The sequence below is a fragment of the Cnephaeus nilssonii genome (assembly GCF_951640355.1).
Source record: "Cnephaeus nilssonii genome assembly, chromosome: 11".
NCBI classification, from domain to species: Eukaryota; Metazoa; Chordata; class Mammalia; order Chiroptera; family Vespertilionidae; genus Cnephaeus; species Cnephaeus nilssonii.
Genome location: NC_137082.1, coordinates 61,978,333 through 61,995,467, shown reverse-complemented (window position 1 = coordinate 61,995,467; position 17,135 = coordinate 61,978,333). Strand labels below are relative to the sequence as shown.

Genomic DNA, 17,135 nt, shown 5'->3' with positions numbered 1-17,135 from the left:
CAAATGCGCCTTGCACTAGAGCCCATGGATGCACTGGGGGACCCACATGGAGAGTGGCCAGGCCCCATGATAGGGCCTACAAGTTCATATAGTATTTCCTTCCCACTAGAAAACCAGTTGGCATTTTGGGGGAGAGTGGGGAAGGAGACCCAACTTTCAGATCCTCCATCAAAAATTCCAAACAGTAGTTTTGTGATCCCTTGAGTAGGAATATTTTGACCTTACAAAAATTCCAACAGCCCAGCCAGAGAGGCTCAGAGGGTTGTGTTGTCCTGTGTACCAAAAAGTTGACTACTCAAATTCGTCAGTGCACATACCTGGGTTTCAGGTCCGAGCCCTAGTCGGGGCATATAAAGAAAGCAACCAATCAATGTTTTCCACATCGATACCCCTCTCCCTCCCCCCCTCCTTTTTTTCCTCCTTCCCTCCCTTACTCTCTCTAATCATGTCCTCGGGTGAGGATTTAAAAAAAAAATTGCAACAGTAACGTTTTTGATGAAGGAATTTTCTGAACTCCATTAAGCCAATTTTTATTTTTAATCATCACCCGAGGATACAGATTTTAGAGGGAGGGAGAGGGCCGAGACTGGTTTGGCTCAGTGGATAGAGCGTCGGCCTGCAGACTGAAGGGTCCCAGGTTCGATTCCGGTCAAGGGCATGTACCTTGGTTGCGGGCACATCCCCAGTGGGAGGTGTGCAGGAGGCAGCTGATCGATGTCTCTCTCATCGATGTTTCTAACTCTCTATCCCTCTTCCTTCCTCTCTGTAAAAAAATCAATAAAATATATTTAAAAAATAATAATAATAATAGAGGGAGGGAGAGGGAGAGAAACATTGATTGCCTCCCATATGCAACCCTACAGGGGATCAGTCGGACCCGCAACCTGGGTAAGTGCCCCAACCACACTCCAACCAACTGAACATCACTGGTCACCACACTCCAACCAACTGAACATCACTGGTCAGGGCCCATTAAGCTAATTTAATTCCTGAATCCATTTTCTATAGAGAATTAAACTATTTTTAATTTTTATCTTACAGAAATAGTTTTCCTTAGGAATTCTTTTCCTTGAAAACTTGACAAATATTCCATTAAGTTATTAGATTTTATCCTGTTACATTTTACAGTACTATTGTATTTATTTTTTAGGTCAAGTTTTGTTTATTTAAATTTGGCAAGATTTGTTATTTGGAGCCTTTACTGGTAATTTTAGCCGATTTTAACATAAGACTCTTTCAACACTGATTTTTCTTGTTTTTTGATTGGGGTAAAGTTGGTTAATAACATTGTTTTGGGTCAGTGGTCGGCAAACTCATTAGTCAACAGAGCCAAATATCAATAGTACAACGATTGAAATTTGAGAGCCAAATTTTTTAAACTTCTAACGCCACTTCTTCAAAATAGACTCGCCCAGGCCGTGGTATTTTGTGGAAGAGCCACACTCAAGGGGCCAAAGAGCCGCATGTGGCTCGCGAGCCGCAGTTTGCTGACCACGGTTTTAGGTGTAGAACGTTATGCTATCTGACTACTCTATTGTGTGCTCACCATCCCAAGTTAAGTCTCTTTCCATCACTATTTGATCCTGTTTAACCTCAGCCTCCGCTGCCATTCTGTTGAATCTATGAGTTTTTGTTCATTTGTTGCTTTTTTTTTTTTTACTATCCCACGAATGAAATCCTACAACTGTCCTTTTCTGACCTATTTTCACTTAGCATGATACTCTGAAGATCCATCCATGTTGTCCCAATTGGCAATATTTTACCTTTTTTATGGCTGAGTAGTATTCCATTGTATATATGGTGCCACATCTTTATTCAATCATCTGTCAGACACAGATTGTTTGTATGTCTTGGCTATTGTGAATATTGCTGCAATGAACATAGAGGTACATACATCTTTATAAATAAGTGTTTTCATTTTTTTTGGGTAGATAACCAGGAAGAGGGATTACTGGGTCATAAAGTAGTGTATGTATGTATATATATATATATATATATATATATATATATATATATACACACACACACACTTTTAAAAAATATTTTTAAAATTTATTTTTAGAGAGGGAGAGAGAAACATACGTGTGAGAGTGAAACATTGCTTAGCTGCCTCCTGCACACCCCCTACCAGGGATCCAGCCCACAACCCGGACAATCCAGACAAGTGCCCTGACCAGGAATCAAACTGAGAAACTTCCCGTTCACTGGATGATGCCCAGCCAACCGAGCCATACTGTCAGGGCGGTAGCTTACATTTTTAATTTTTGAGGAAGCTCCATACTGTTTTCTATAGTGATTGCACCAATTTACATTCCTACCAGCAGTGTATGAAGGTTCCCTTTTCCTTATATCCTCTCCAGTACTTATTGTTGGTCTTATTGGTAATAGCCATTCTAACAGATGTGAGGTAATATCTCATTGTGATTTTTATTTGTATTTCTCTTTTAATGATGAGCTTTTTTCCATGTCCTAGGGAAAATGTCTCATTCAAATCCTCTGCCCATTTTTTAATTGGACACTCCAACCGAGCCACAGTTGGTTTGTTGTTGAGTTCTTTATGTATTTAGGATATTAGCCCCATATTGGAGGTATGTTAGTTTGATGTAGTTCTATTCATTTATTTTTGCGTTTACTTCCCTTGCCTTTGGAGTTCACAAAAACCCCTCGGGTTTAGTGCCTATGTTTTCTTCTGTGTTTTATTTCAGGTCTTATGTTCAAGTCTTTAATCCATTTTGAATTAATTTTTGTGCATAGTACTAGCATCTAATTTTCTTTCACATGTGACTCTCTAGTTTTCCCAACACCATTTATTGAAGAAACTTTCCTTTTTCCAATGTATGTTTTTGGCTCCTTTGTTGAAAACTAGTTGGCATATACTAGTATGTGTGGTTTAGGCTTCTGAGCAATTCTGTTCTTATTGGTGTCTTTTTCTGCCAAAACCCTACTGTTTTTATTACTGTAGCTTTATAAAATAGTTTGAAGCCAGGGAGTGTGATACCTCTAGCTTTGCTTTTTTTCTTCAGTGTTGCTTTGGTTATTCAGGGCTATTTGAGATTCCATAGAAATTTGAAGATTTTTTTCTATTTCTGTGAAAAATGCCATATTGATTGGGATTGCATTAAATTTGTATAGTTTTTTATGGAAGAAGACCATTTCAACAATACCAACCTATGAACACAGAACATCTTTACACTTCCTTGTGTCAATTTCTTTCAACACCATCTTGTAGTTTTCAATATACAGGTAGGTCTCGCCTTCACTTCCCTTAAGTTTATTCTAGGTATTCTATCATTTTTTGATGTAATTCTAAATGAGATTGTTTTCATTTTTCTTTCTGATGTTTCATTGGTAGTATATAGGGGCACAAAGGGTTTTTGTACATTGATTTTGTATCCTATGACTTTGCTGTTTATTGTTTTTAAGTCTTTGGTGTAGGGTTTTCTCTATGTAGAATCATGTAATCTGCAAACAGTGACAGTTTTCTTTCTTCATTTCCAATTTGGATGGCCTTTCTCTCTTTTGCCTGATTGTTGTGGCTAAGACAGTGTCTTGTTCCTCTGATCAGCTGTGTTTACTGTTAATGATACCAACAGCTGTTACTAATTGGATACAAAACATCTATTGGGCCGTGTTTTGAGATAGGAATCTCGAAGAACTGCTTGCCGTTTTCTCATGGAATGAGTCAAGCTGTCATGCAGCCTTGGGGAATGTCATGCTTCAACCCCCCATGGCTCTGTGATCAGGTACTTCAGTGTTAGTCTGAGAAAGTACAAGTTTGGGCACTAAAATTAGAGGAAAGAAGTTGTGTAGGGAACATTTCCTAGGCAGACCTGAAGGAAGAGCAGAAATGGAGGAGAGAGGCTTCTTACAGGGACGCAATTGGCTTACCCCTCCATTACCCAGAGGCCACAGCAACTGCCATTTAACTAATGATGCCAGAGTACGGGCTGACCCCTCCCAGTGGGCCAGTGCCAGTCCTCGTCCTCGAGAAAGTTCTCAGGGGCTCGGGCAGATTGAGAGCAGGAACAGTGTAGTGTGTGTGTGCATGTGTCACATTGTAGGGCTGCCACCTAACTTATCTTCCATGGTCATTCTGAGATTTTTCTGTGTGTTTTTTTGTTTTGTTTTGGCTTTTAAATATCTACATTTAGAATGGTGCCTCTCAAATAATGTGCATCTCACTCACCTGGGAGCCGTGATGGCAGCACCAGCTGCTGAGCCCAAAGCCTAGGAACATCCAGCAGCAGCTTTCCTGCAAGTGCTGGGACGCAGCGAGGGCCAGCCAGGCACAAGGTCATACATGGGACGAGTGCAGCTGCCCGACTGTTCCGTTTGGCTATCTTTATTAGAGAGCTGCTTCCATTTGTGACCAATAACTGGGTGAGGAACACAATGTGAGTGAGAACATTTTTTTCACTCTAGGCCCTTAAATATCAAACCAACTCCTTGACAGCCATAAGCTACTCAATTATTTCAAAGAAAAAATGTATACAAAAAATGAAAAGCATTTTTTTCTCAAATGGCTGTTGAATTTATTTGCTTGATCAATAATGGTCCTGGCAAAAATTAGTTAATCAACACTGAGACAACTGTAATGAAATACTAAATTTTAAAAATCCATGATACCTTGATAGAAATTAGAGTTTACACAAACAAAAAGAAACCTCCAATATTGCCAGCAAATATAAAATGAATGTCATATGACCAACAGGACAGCAAGAAGGCTTTTATACATTTATATTTGACACCTGATCATATTTTCAGTCACCATAGTATCTTCTCTCCAGGTTTAAAAAAATAGTATGCTGATTTCTATAACAAAGCTTTCTTTTCGTACAAAAATCAAATAATGGCCAACAAGTCACAACAGTGCAATAGGTAGAAGATTAAAAACTGCATCAAACAGGTGCTGAAAATAAATACTAACTAGGAGGAGGAGAGGACGAGCCTCCTGGGGGTTTGTTGCCATCACCTTGGCTGTGGGTCTTCACAGCCATGAGCTGACCTCCCTCTTGGGTGCCACTGATCTGGGCGGAACAAAGCATGACTGAACAAAGGTGCCTGAGAGCCCCCTCAGGTCACCAGTGAAGTGGCAAAAGCAAGAAAACGGAGTTGGGGATCACAGCTATCATTAAAAGGAAAAGTTGTTTTTTCTATTGCTCAGTCTCGTCAATTGGGAGTCCATCGGCAGTTCACTGAAACATGTGGATTATTGAGAACTTTTGTTTAACAGCATATATATGGCTTATTCAGGCAAAGAGACATTTACATTCTAGCCCAAGCAAGCAATCGAAGTCATTCTGTTTGTAATGGAAGGTCAGTAACATAGAAGATTTCTGGTTTGAGAAACAGATCCTTTGTGTGGATTCCTTAGGTCAAGGTGGCTACCTCAGACCAACTCAGCGAAGAGCATTTGCTCATCAGTAGCAATGAGGACCTAGAGGAGCCAGGTGGCCCTCATTCACGCTGAGCCAGGCTGCTCCAGGGCTGGCAGGCCAGCTGCACAGGCAGCTCTGTCTGCCACCAGCCAGGCCATCCTGGTGACTCAGGCGCAAGGATTGTGTTTCAGGACTGTCAAAAGAGAGGATGACAAGAGTGAGTAAAGGTAACCCCAGTAAGAGCCATTCTGGCCAGTCAGGAATTACGAGGCAGCTCCCCATGATATAATCTGCACCAAAAAGGTATAAAAGGCACAAGCAAGAGTGACTAGGTAAGCAGTGACCCTGGAGGGTGAGACTGGGGCGAGCCACAAGGCAGGAACAGTATTTACCTTGTTTGGTTCCTCCCCTTAAACGAGAGAAAGAGATCCTGATTCTGCCGTAATAAAAAAGCAAAGATGATTTTTGGTTTAAAAAGAAGCCACTCAAGGGTTAAAATAGTTACTTTAAGTTAACAAAGAAAATTAATCTTCAAATAAGCTATCTGGAAAACTCATCTGTCCCCTATAAGCCTACAGCGCGACCACTGTGTTCTCCTCCCATAACCTGAGCCTGACGCAGAGAAATTCGTGTGTGGGTGTGTGTGTGTAAGAAGGAAGAGTCTCTGGGAAGAAAAGGTATCTTTACAGAATGTACAGCAGAGAGTTGTCCAGTCTGACTCTCGGGATTACAGTAAGATGCACAGGTCTGGTTAGGTCTGGAGATTCCACGACCTCAGGATGCTCAGATGGGCGTCTCCTTCCTGTCTCTGCTCGGGGATGGCTTGGCCTGCTCCTTGCCTGCCTTTGGCTGCTCTTTAGTTGCTTTTGTCTCCGGGGCGCTGTCTCTAGGTGGTTGGACAGCACCCCCACGCCTCTCAGGCTCCTCTTCCTCGGGTGCCTGTGGCTCAGACTTGGCTCGTTGCAGCTGGAGCAGGCGGAGCTGCACGCGCAATTCGATGATGGCCTCTCGCTCTTCATGGATTGCTTGATTCAAATGATTGTTCTTTATCTTGAGGAATGACAGAAAAGAACCATGCTCTCAAAATGACAATGATTCCCGAGCAGAGAACACTTAGATTTGCTATTTTTGTTTTAGTCAATTTAGTTGAAAAGTGAAAGACATGACCATGAATATGCAACTGAAGCCCATAAAAATTCAGGATATAAACTCTATTCCAAAATACAAAAGAGTATCTTAAGACAAATGTACTAATAGAAAATATTATTTTAATAAGGTTTCTAGTGTTTAAAAAGGCAGACCTGGACGTCTGCTGAATGAAATATATTAACTATTTTGTTCAAACCATGAGAGTATTATCTTTGTATCCCAAGTGTTATAATCCTAGAATATATTTCCCTATTTAGGATTTTTAATATAATCTGTAAAATGTTAAGAAAACAAAGTAAGGTGCCAACTTGAAATCTTTCTAAAGAATGGAAGCTACCTGGTGGTCTAGGTCTCAACCACTGCTCTGCTTCTCCCACCACACCCCTGGCTATATAGCGAGTGTTGTGACCTGCAGCCTCACTGGGCAGCCTCTATGAACTCTGTCCACAGGTTCTGTGGAGAGGACTTTTGTGGGTGGTGGATTTGTATGGAATTCATCTAATTTTCTATGAGGTAGGTAGGTTCTGGTTTGCCCCAGGAGCTGAATGCACCTGAATGAGGGAAACAAAGCTGTATCATTTTCCTACATTTCCTTTCTGAGAAGAGAATGGCCTCTCTGAACCTTTAGATTATAGAGACAATGTGTTATTTGGGGTAAGAAGGGAAATTCTGATCAAGATCATTTACTTTTGTTGTTTTACAGCAATTGTCTCCCAGTTCCCTAGTGCCGAGTTTACTCTCTCTGGCTGCTTTACAGGTTAAGTTCCAAGAGAAAACTGTCATTCATTTCTCCCAGAGGGAGATTCAGGAGGTTTTTCCTTCTTACATTAGCATTTCTTTTTCTGTTCACCTTCTCTGTAAACACAGACCAGACCACTCAAAGCTGCTCAAACTGGCACTGTCAGGTGAGGCTTACCCAAGTGGGAGAGGTCTGTGTGGTACTCTACAGTCAGAAAAGTCACCGCACCTCAGGGACAGCCTGGCCAGGCCACACCTGTGCCATCTGCTTGGCCAGCAGTCAACGTTCACCTAACTCCTCTCTACTCAGCCTCCCTAGCTGGTTACCAAGGAGAAGAAAAATTCTAAGGGGAAATACATAGCTGCTACAACTTTCTAGAAGTTAGTGTGATTTTTGGTTATTTTCCCCAAAAACTCACTTCTAGCTCTTCATTCTGTCTCTGTAAATCTTCCAAAATGATCTGGAGCTCCTCTTCATCTTCACTCTCACTCTCACTCTCAGAGGAGTACTCCTCCGTCTCACTCCGGCCGTGCTGCTGACGACTAAAGGGCGAGATACAGAAAAACGTGACAGATAACTGGAGAAAAGTATGCTTGTCTGTTACCTCCCTCCTTTTAGATTTACCAGGTTTTCACAAGTCTACTTAATATAACGCCATTTTTAATATTTAATAAGAAACAGGATGATTAATTTTGCATGCCTAATTCTTTTATATGAAAGTTTGAGAGCTGAAACCATTATGCTTATATTTAAGTAAACACCTGGGAAATTTCAAAATCCTTTGCCTCTCCTTTACCTCTGAATTTCGGCAATCTCAGCTCTAAGGCGCTCGATCTCTTCTTTCTCGGAGGCAATCTGTCGGCGGAGAAACTGCTCCATGGCTAGAAGCTCCTCCTGTTCAGTCAGGATCTCATTCTCCTAAAATAATGATCAGGGTGAACACCTTTGAGAGTAGGAGTGTAAGGTATGTCACTCTTTTGGGGTCTCCTATGTTGTCTCGAATTCTTTAGCCTCATACACATAACACACTAATAATGGGAAAGCTTGTTGTACTGCACAACCAAAAAAGATCCTGTTTCTTTATTGCCAAGAAAAGGCTCCTTTGAGAAAAGGTAAACTAAGTTACTTGGAAGGAATGACTAGATTTTTCTCAACACACAAAATGCCACTCAGGAGTCCCTGTGGGGCTTGCACACTGGGCACAAAGCCAAAGTTCAAGTTTTTGCTTCCCAGTCCTTTCTCAATAAAGGGAGAGTATTTGGGGCCCAAGGTGGCCGGCCTCCAATAGTGTCACTGAGAAAAGAAGAACCCAGATGTACAGCTGGTGTCAGCATCACCTTAAAGCAGATCCTGTGCAGCAAAGATGTTCACAGAAGAAATCTCACCGCAAGCCACCATCCTCCATAAACCACGCCCCCAGAGATAATATTCAAACAGTAAATATTCTGCTTTAACAGAATATGGATTTCTAAAACTGATGGGTTCAGCCCTGGCTGGTTTTGCTCAGTGGATAGAGCATTGGCCTGTGGACTGAAGGGTCCCAGTTTCTATTCCAGTCAAGGGCACATGCCTGGGTTTCAAGCTCGGTCCCCAGTAGGGGGCGTGCAGGAGGGAGCCAATCAGTGATTCTCATCATTGATGTTTCTTTCTATCCCCTCTCCCTTCCTCTCTGAAATCAATAAAAACATATTTAAAAATTAAATAAATAAAATTGATCGATTCACCCACCAAAGGGGGAAAATCCCTATCTGCCCAAGATCTAGCCTCTCCAACATAAAGAACAAACACAGACAAAACAGATGTAAGGCTATAAAAATGAGAGCTAAGAGGCAGAGGTCTACAGCATTTTTTTTTTTTAACCTAAATAGCTGGTTTATTTAAAAAGATTCTTTGGAGGGGTCCTAGATGAGGGAAGTAATGACTCCTCTTCACCCTCAGCCCTGGCAGGGGTTACGGGCAGTTTTGCCAACACACACACACTGGGTGCACCCAAGGGTGGCCATACATGGAGGCCAGAGATGTGATCCTTGGAGCTCAGTGCCCACTCTAGCTCCTGCCAAGGGTGCCCGTGCACCGTGAGGTGAGGGTACAGAGGTAGCCCCAGTCTAGTTGCAGCCTGGGTCTCCACGAAGCAGGGAAGGCTCAGAGCTTATCTGGCAGGACCTCTCTCAGTGCTGGGGATGCCTGAGGGCAGGATCCCCTCATCCTGTTACAGAACTTCTTTCCAAACTAATTGGTACCAAGAGGATAAGTGCCTATGATCAAACTTAAAGACACTATGGTCAAGTTCTAAAGTGAACCACTCAAGGCCCCCAAATGCATGAGGAATCTCTCAGAGATGTAATATGCAGTATTTCCCATGTGTTTCTAAACAGACATGTTTATGTTCCAAGAAATATCAGATCAAAAAATTCTGAAATCAAAGCATAACCTGGGACTTCAGGGAAGAAGAGTTATGTGTTCCTGTGAGGCAAAACAAAGTATTTTTCCGAAGTGACAGAAAAGAACTAAAACTTCACAGGCTTTGGGTATCCCACATACATGAGTTTTGGAGGCACACGCTGTTGTCAGAGCCTAGACCTCATTCCTTATTAAACTGGGAGTTTCCAGAACAGATTAAGGTTGACTTGAGAAACTCAGAAAGGAAAAAGGGAACTCATCTTCAGCTCTATTCCTGGAATAGACACTCAAGAGCTATTGGTCAAATCAATGAATGAAAAATAAAACAATTTATCAACAACTGACTTTCACTGCAAAGAATAAAATCAGAATATCTAAAAAGTGCTATTAGCAACAACTGTCTGTATTGGTACATTTCAAGGATCCCAAACTTTGTGATGTCAGGAAGAATATATTTTAAAAAGTTATTACAGTCCATTATTAATATGAAACAAGTATTATTAATCTGTAAATTAGGTAAAGTACTTAATCTCATGTCATCTACATAGGTTGAATTTTAAGTAAAGCATCTAGAACAGTGTCCAATAATCATTTAGCAGAAGATAGTTTTCTCCAGTTGGACATTTAAACACCATCGGGGGTGGGCAAAAGTAGGCTGCAGTTGTTCATATGGGAAATACAATAATTAGTAAATAATAAAAATAGTACAAGAATAAACTGTGTTGTATACTCAACTATAAACCTACTTTTGCCGCACCCTGTATAAAGGTAGGGCATACAACAGACAGGGTCTCCCTAAAACCTCCAAATCAAGTTTGGTTAAAAGACTACACCTTTGGCCCAGCTGATGTGGCTCAGTGGTTGAGCATCTACCTAAAAAACAACAACAGGAGGCTATGGTTCAATTCCTGGGTCAGGGCATATGCCCGGGTTGCAGGCTCGATTCCCAGTAGGAGGCATGCAGGAGGCAGCCGATCAATGATTCTCTCTCATCATTGATGTTTCCATCCCTTTCTCCCTCTCCCTTCCTCTCTGAAATCAATAAAAATATATTAAATAAAAAACAACCTTACACCTTTGTAAATGAGCTCAATTTATAAGATAACCAATACACTCTTGAATAACCAGTGGGTCAGAGAAGAAATCAAAATAGTATCTTGAGACAAATTAAAATGAAAACACAACATACTAAAACTTATCAGATGAATAAAATTATAAATGATACCACAGAAATACAAAGGGTTTTAAGAAACTACTATGAACATTTATACACCAACAAATTGGAGAACCTAGAAGAAATGGGTAAGTTCTTGAAACATAAAATCTACCAAGACTGAATCATGAAGAAACAAAAAATCTGAACAGACCAATAATGAATAAGGAGATTAAATCCATAATAAAAAATCTCCCAACAAACTAAAAAGACTCAGAAGAAATGGCTTCACAGGTGAATTCTACCAAGCATTTAAAGAAGTAACGTCAATCCTTCTCACTCCTCCAGAAAACTGAAGAGGAGGCAACACTCCCAAATTTATTTTACAAGGTTAACATTACCTTCATACCAAGAGCCAGGCGAGGACACTATAAGAAAAGAAAATTACAGGCCAATATCCCTGATGAACACATGCAAAAATTCTCAACAACATACTAACACCACAAAAGATCAGATGCCATGATTAAGTGGAATTTATCTCTGGGATACGAGGACAGCTCAACATAATAAATGTGATACTCCACATTACAGAATAAAGAATAAAAATCATATCTCAATCGATACAATAAAACAGTTGACAAAATTCAACTGAAAGTCCTAGCCAGAATGATTAGATAAGAAAAAAAAAAAGGTAACCAAATTTGATAAAAATAAGAGCAGATGATCATGATCTTATATGTAGAAAACCCTACAGCCTGGCTGGTGTGGCTAAGATGGTTGAGGGTCATCCCATGCACCAGGAGGTTGCAGGTTCAATTCACAGGGCATATGCCTGGGTTGTAGGCTCGATCCCATTAGGGGGGCATGCAGGAGGCAGCCAATCAATGATTCTCATTGATGTTTCTATCTCTCCCTCTCCCTCTCTCTGAAATCAATAAAAACATTTTTTAACCTTTTGCACTCGGATGTCGAGTGTGACTCGACACGGTTAGCATCGGTAGCAGCTCGAGAAAAAAGCAAGCGAGTGCAAAGGGTTAAAAAGAAAGTTTATAAAAAAAATAAAGAAAACCCTTAAAGACTCCACCAAATAATTGTTAGAGCTAATAAATAAACAGTAAAGCTGCAGGATACAAAATCAACATTCAAAATCAGTTGCATTTCTATATACTAACAACAAACCATCTGAAAGCTACATTAAGAAAACAATTCCATTTACAATAGCATCAAAAGATACTTGGAATAAATTTATATAACAAGGTGAAAGATCTATACACTGAAAACTATAAAACATTGATAAAAGAATTTGAAGATATAAATGGAAAAATGTCCCATGTTCATGGATCAGAAGAAATAATATGTTTTTAAAATATATTTTTATTGATTTCAGAGAGGAAGGGAAAGAGAGATAGAAACATCAATGATGAAAAAGAATCATTGATTGGCTGCCTCCTGCACGCCCCCCACTGGGGATCGAGCCTACAACCCAGGCATGTGCCCTTGACCCGGAATCAAACTTGGGACCCTTCAGTCCGTTGGCCGATGCTCCTGAGCCAAACCAGCTAGGGCAGAAGAAAGAATATTGTTGAAATGCCTATACTACCCAAAGCAATCAATCTACAGATTCAATGAATCTCTATCAAAGTTCCAATGGTGTTTTTCACAGAAATAGAAAAACAATTCTAAAACTCATACAGAAACACAAAAATCCAAAGCAATTTTAAACAAAATGAATAAAATTAGAGGCATCACACTACCTAATTTCAAAATATACTACATAGCTATAATAAAGCAGTATGATACTGGCATATAACTAGACATATAGACTAATGGAGCAGAATAGAGAGCCCAGGAATAAATCCACACATTTATGGTCAATAGATCTTTGACTAAGGTGCTAGGAACACCCAATGGGGAAAGAACAATCTTTTCAAGAAATTATATTGGTAAACTGGTTTTCCTCATGCAAAAGAACAAAATCAGACCCTTATCTCACTCCATATTAAAAAAAATCAACTCAAAATGGATTAAAGATTTAAATGTAAGACCTGAAACCATAAAACTATTGAAAGAAAATGTAGGAGAGTTCCTTGACATCGGTGTGGACAATTTTTTTAGACGGAACCCCAAAAACACAGGCAACAAACAAAAATAGATGGAATTGCATCAAATAAAAGGCTTCTGCATAGCAAAGCTATTTTTCCCCCAAAAGAGTGAAGAGACAACCTATATATAGAATATATTTGAAAACCATACATGTGATAAGGGTTTAATATCCAAAATACATAAGGAACTCAACTCAATAGAAAGAAAACAACCCAATTAAAAAGTGGGCAAAGGCCCTAACATCTCAAAATATATACAAATGGCCAACTGATTTATGAAAACATGTTCAATGCCACTCATCATTAGGGAGATGCAAATCAAAACCACAATGAAATATCACCTTACACCGATTAGGACGCAGAAAAAAGGAACCCTTGTACACTGTTGGTGGGAATATAAATTGGTACAGACATTATGAAAAACAGGTGGTTCCTCAAAAAATAAAAAATAGAAGTCATTCTCCAGTAATCCCATTTCTGAATATACATCCAAAGGAAATGAAAACAAGATACTGAAGAGATATATGCATTCCCATATTCACTGCAGCATTATTCACAAGAATCAAACTACAAAAAAAACCCCAATCAGCAACACATGAATGGATCAAGTGGTGTGTACACACACATACACAGAGGAATATTAGGCTTTTATTATCTATACTAGAGGCCCAATAAATGAAATTTGTGCACGAGTAGGGTCCCTAGGCCTGGCCGGCGATTAGGGTTGATCTGTGGGGCGACCAGTGGGGCAATCGGGCGGTGGGGGGGGGGGCCCACTGGCACCTGCCTTGGCCAGCCTGGGGCCTGCGGGCTGGCAGCAGCTCCTGCGTTGAGCGTCTGCCCCCTGGTGGTCAGTGCATGTCAAAGCGACCAATCTTTTCACTGGTCATTCCGCCGCTGGGTTGATTTGCATATTAGGCTTTTATTATCTGGGATATATAAAACACTAATATGCAAATAGACCAAATGGCGGAACAACAGAACTGGTCGCTATGATGTGCGCTAACCACCAGGGGGTGTGCGCAGAACATGGCGGGTTTCGGCAGCAGGCAGCAGAGCGTGGAACATGGTGGGCATTGGCTGCGGTGGGATGGTAGAGCAGGTGAGCAGGGGCGCACAAGGCAGGGCGCCGGTTGCTGTCATTGGGGCAAGCCTCTGGTGGTTACTGAAAATTCTTTGCTCCCAGGCGCTGCGGTCCCGTCAAGGACTCACACCTGCTGCCAGTGCTGGCCCTGCTCGCAGCCGCTGCCAGCACCAGAGCTGCCGCTCGCACCCGATAACGCCCGGCGCTGGTCCCGATCACTAGGCGCCATCAGCGGGTGGGAGCAGTGGCTGCTAGACCCGATCGCCCCTGAGGGCTTCTCCACCTTCCCCTGCTCCTGAGGGGTGATTGGGGCAGCCGCCGCCGCTCGCACCCGCTGATGGAGCCGGCCCTGCTCACACCTACCGCTGGTACCGACCCCAATCACTCCGTGCCATCAGCGGGTGCAAGCAGGGCCAACCCCGTCAGCACGTGGGAGTGGTGGTGGCGGGAGCGGGGCTGCCGGCAGACTGGACTGGGGGCCGTGGCAGGAGAGGCCTGGCGGGGGCGCGGAGGATGGGCCAAGACCCGCCCCTGTGCTCACCACAGCCTCGTGGCCCATAGTTCCTTTCAAGGAGCACGGATTCATGTACTGGGTCCCTGGTATAGGATAATACTATGTTGAATACTGAAAATGTACTAAGAGTAAATTTCAGGTACTCTCATCACAAAAGAAAAAGTTAACTATGGGAGGCGATAATATTAATTAACCTAACTGTAATAACCATCTCACTGTGTATACCACCTCATCATTTTGTACACCTTAAATATATACAATTTTAATTTTTTTTAAAAAGGAAGCTTGCAGAACAGAGAAAAAGAGTTTAACTTACCTGGGCAAGGAGAATATTTATAACTTCTTCATTTTCATTCATTTCTTCTTTGGAAACATCCTCTTTTGAAAGACTGGCTATCTCTTGTGCAATCTTGGTTTCACACTCCTGTCAAGTAAGACAAATGAAAAAAACAACTGATCAGCCTATATGTAACACATATTCAACAAATCACACCATTACCATTCTAGAAGTTTCCTTCTCATTTACTGGAATTGAAAAAAAATAACATTAACCGTCAGAGGAACCATCTGGATAAATGGACATTTGTTAACAGGAAATGTTAATTGGAAAATAACATGTGGATCTTAACCTGTAGCTACAGTGTGAAAATGTGCAATTCTGGTTAGTGTGCTCACCATTTCCAGAACCCTTTCACACAAACTGTCTTCTGTGGTACTTTTTTTGGTGGGGATTTTAAGCATACAATTCAATTAGTTTTAACAAATGTAGACAGCCAAGGAACCACCACCACAATCATAATATAGAACAGTTCTATCACCATCTGTTGTCCCTGGCACCCCTGATCTGCTTCCCATTGCTATAGTTTTGCTTTTTCTTGAGTTTCATATAAATTGAATCAATCAGTAGTCTGTTTTCTCTGGCTTCTTTCACTTAGCATAATGTTTTTAACAATTCTATTTTGTTGTTTGTATCAGGAATTTGCTGAGTAATATGCCATGATGTGAATATACCCCAATTTGTTTATACACTCACCAGCTGATGGAACATTTGGATCCTACTTAGTTTTGACCAATTATAACTAGAGCTGTTATGGACATTTTGTAAAAGCTCTGTGTGGGTGGGTAATGCTTTCTTAAATAACTAGAAGTGGCATTGCTGGGTTATATGACAACCATACGTTTAACTATAAGAAACTGCCAAACTGCTTTCCAAAATTACTGTACTATTTTGTACTATCAAGAACAATATGAGTATCAGTTGCTCCATATTCTTGTCAACACTTGTTTTTTTTTTAATTTTAGCCATTCTGGTTGTTGTGTAGTGTTATCTCATTGTGGTTTTAATTTGTATTTCCTTAATAACTAATGATGTTGAACATCTTTACGCATGCTTATTTGCCATCTGTATATCATCTTTGGTGAACTGCCTGTTCAAATTTTTGCCCATTTAAAATTGAATTGTTAATGTAATAAATCTACCACTCTGGTGAAGGACACTGATAATGGCAGAGGCTATGCATGTTGTTGGGGAGGGGATATATGCAAACTTTCTATACCTTCCTCACATTTTGCTGTAAACCTAAAACTAATCTAGAAAAATAAAATCTAAAAAAAAAAAAAAATGAACGGTTTTGTCTTCCTATTAAGTTGTAAGAGGGTTTTTTAAAATAGATTTTAGTTCAAGTCCTCTATCAGATATGTGTTTTTTGCAAATATTTTGACACAACTTCTGGCTTGTATATTCATTTTCTTAACAGTGTCTTTTGAAGAGCACATTTTAAAATTTTGGTGAAATGCAATTTATCAAATTTTTCTTTTAGAGTCCTATTTAACAAATCACTACCTAATCAAGTCAGTAAGATCTGTGTTTTCTCCTAGAAGTTTTCTTTAGATCTTCGTGTATGATTCATTTTTAATGAAAGGTTCTTCTTTTGCATTTAAAGATCCAATTGTTTCAGCACCATTTGTTGAAGAGAAAATTTTTCTCCCACTGAATTGTCATCTTTGTAGAAAATTAACTGCCCTTATATGTGTGGGTCCATTTATGACATTCTATTCTATATGTCTATCCTTGACTACTATAGCTTCATAGTAAGTCTTAAAATCAGGTAGTGTGAATCCTCTAATGTTTTTGTTTAGGCTACTCTAGGTCATTTGTATTTCCATATACATTTTAGAAGAACTTGTTAATTTCTACAAAACCCACCTGTTTAGATTTTTATTGAATCCACAGATCAATTTGAGAAAACCTAACATCTTAACAATATTGAGATATACTGCTCTGTTATTTAGATCTTCTTTTTTCTTTTTAGGTTCGATATCTAAATATCCACTGCTAATATACAGAAATACAATAGGCTGTTATATATCTGACCTTATATCCTACAACCTTGCTAAATTCACTTACTAGTTTTTGGAGGTTTTTATTGATTGATTGATTTTTGAGAGGAAGGGTGAGGAGAGAGAAACACTGATTTGTTGTTCCGCTTACTTATGCATTCTTTGGTTGAATCTTGTATGTGCCCTGACCAGGAATTGAACCCACAATCTTGGCGTATCAGGATGACACTCCCTGGGGGATAGGGCCTAAGCCGGCAGTCAGACATCCCTCTGGCA

At 40.4% G+C, this 17,135-nt stretch overlaps 1 protein-coding gene across 1 annotated transcript in view; it reads right to left on the bottom strand.

Annotated features, from left to right (window-relative positions):
- Positions 1-4,525: 4,525 nt before the first annotated feature.
- The window catches only part of RALBP1 (ralA binding protein 1), a 40,510-nt gene continuing 27,900 nt past the window's right edge, over positions 4,526-17,135 (bottom strand). Inside the window, exons 7-10 of the mRNA XM_079785239.1 lie at positions 14,836-14,943; positions 8,063-8,184; positions 7,685-7,808; positions 4,526-6,428 (exon numbers count right to left, since the gene is read on the bottom strand). Of these exons, the coding sequence (XP_079641365.1) occupies positions 6,162-6,428; positions 7,685-7,808; positions 8,063-8,184; positions 14,836-14,943 (621 nt within the window). The 3' untranslated portion in view covers positions 4,526-6,161. The remainder of the gene's footprint in view (positions 6,429-7,684; positions 7,809-8,062; positions 8,185-14,835; positions 14,944-17,135) is intronic.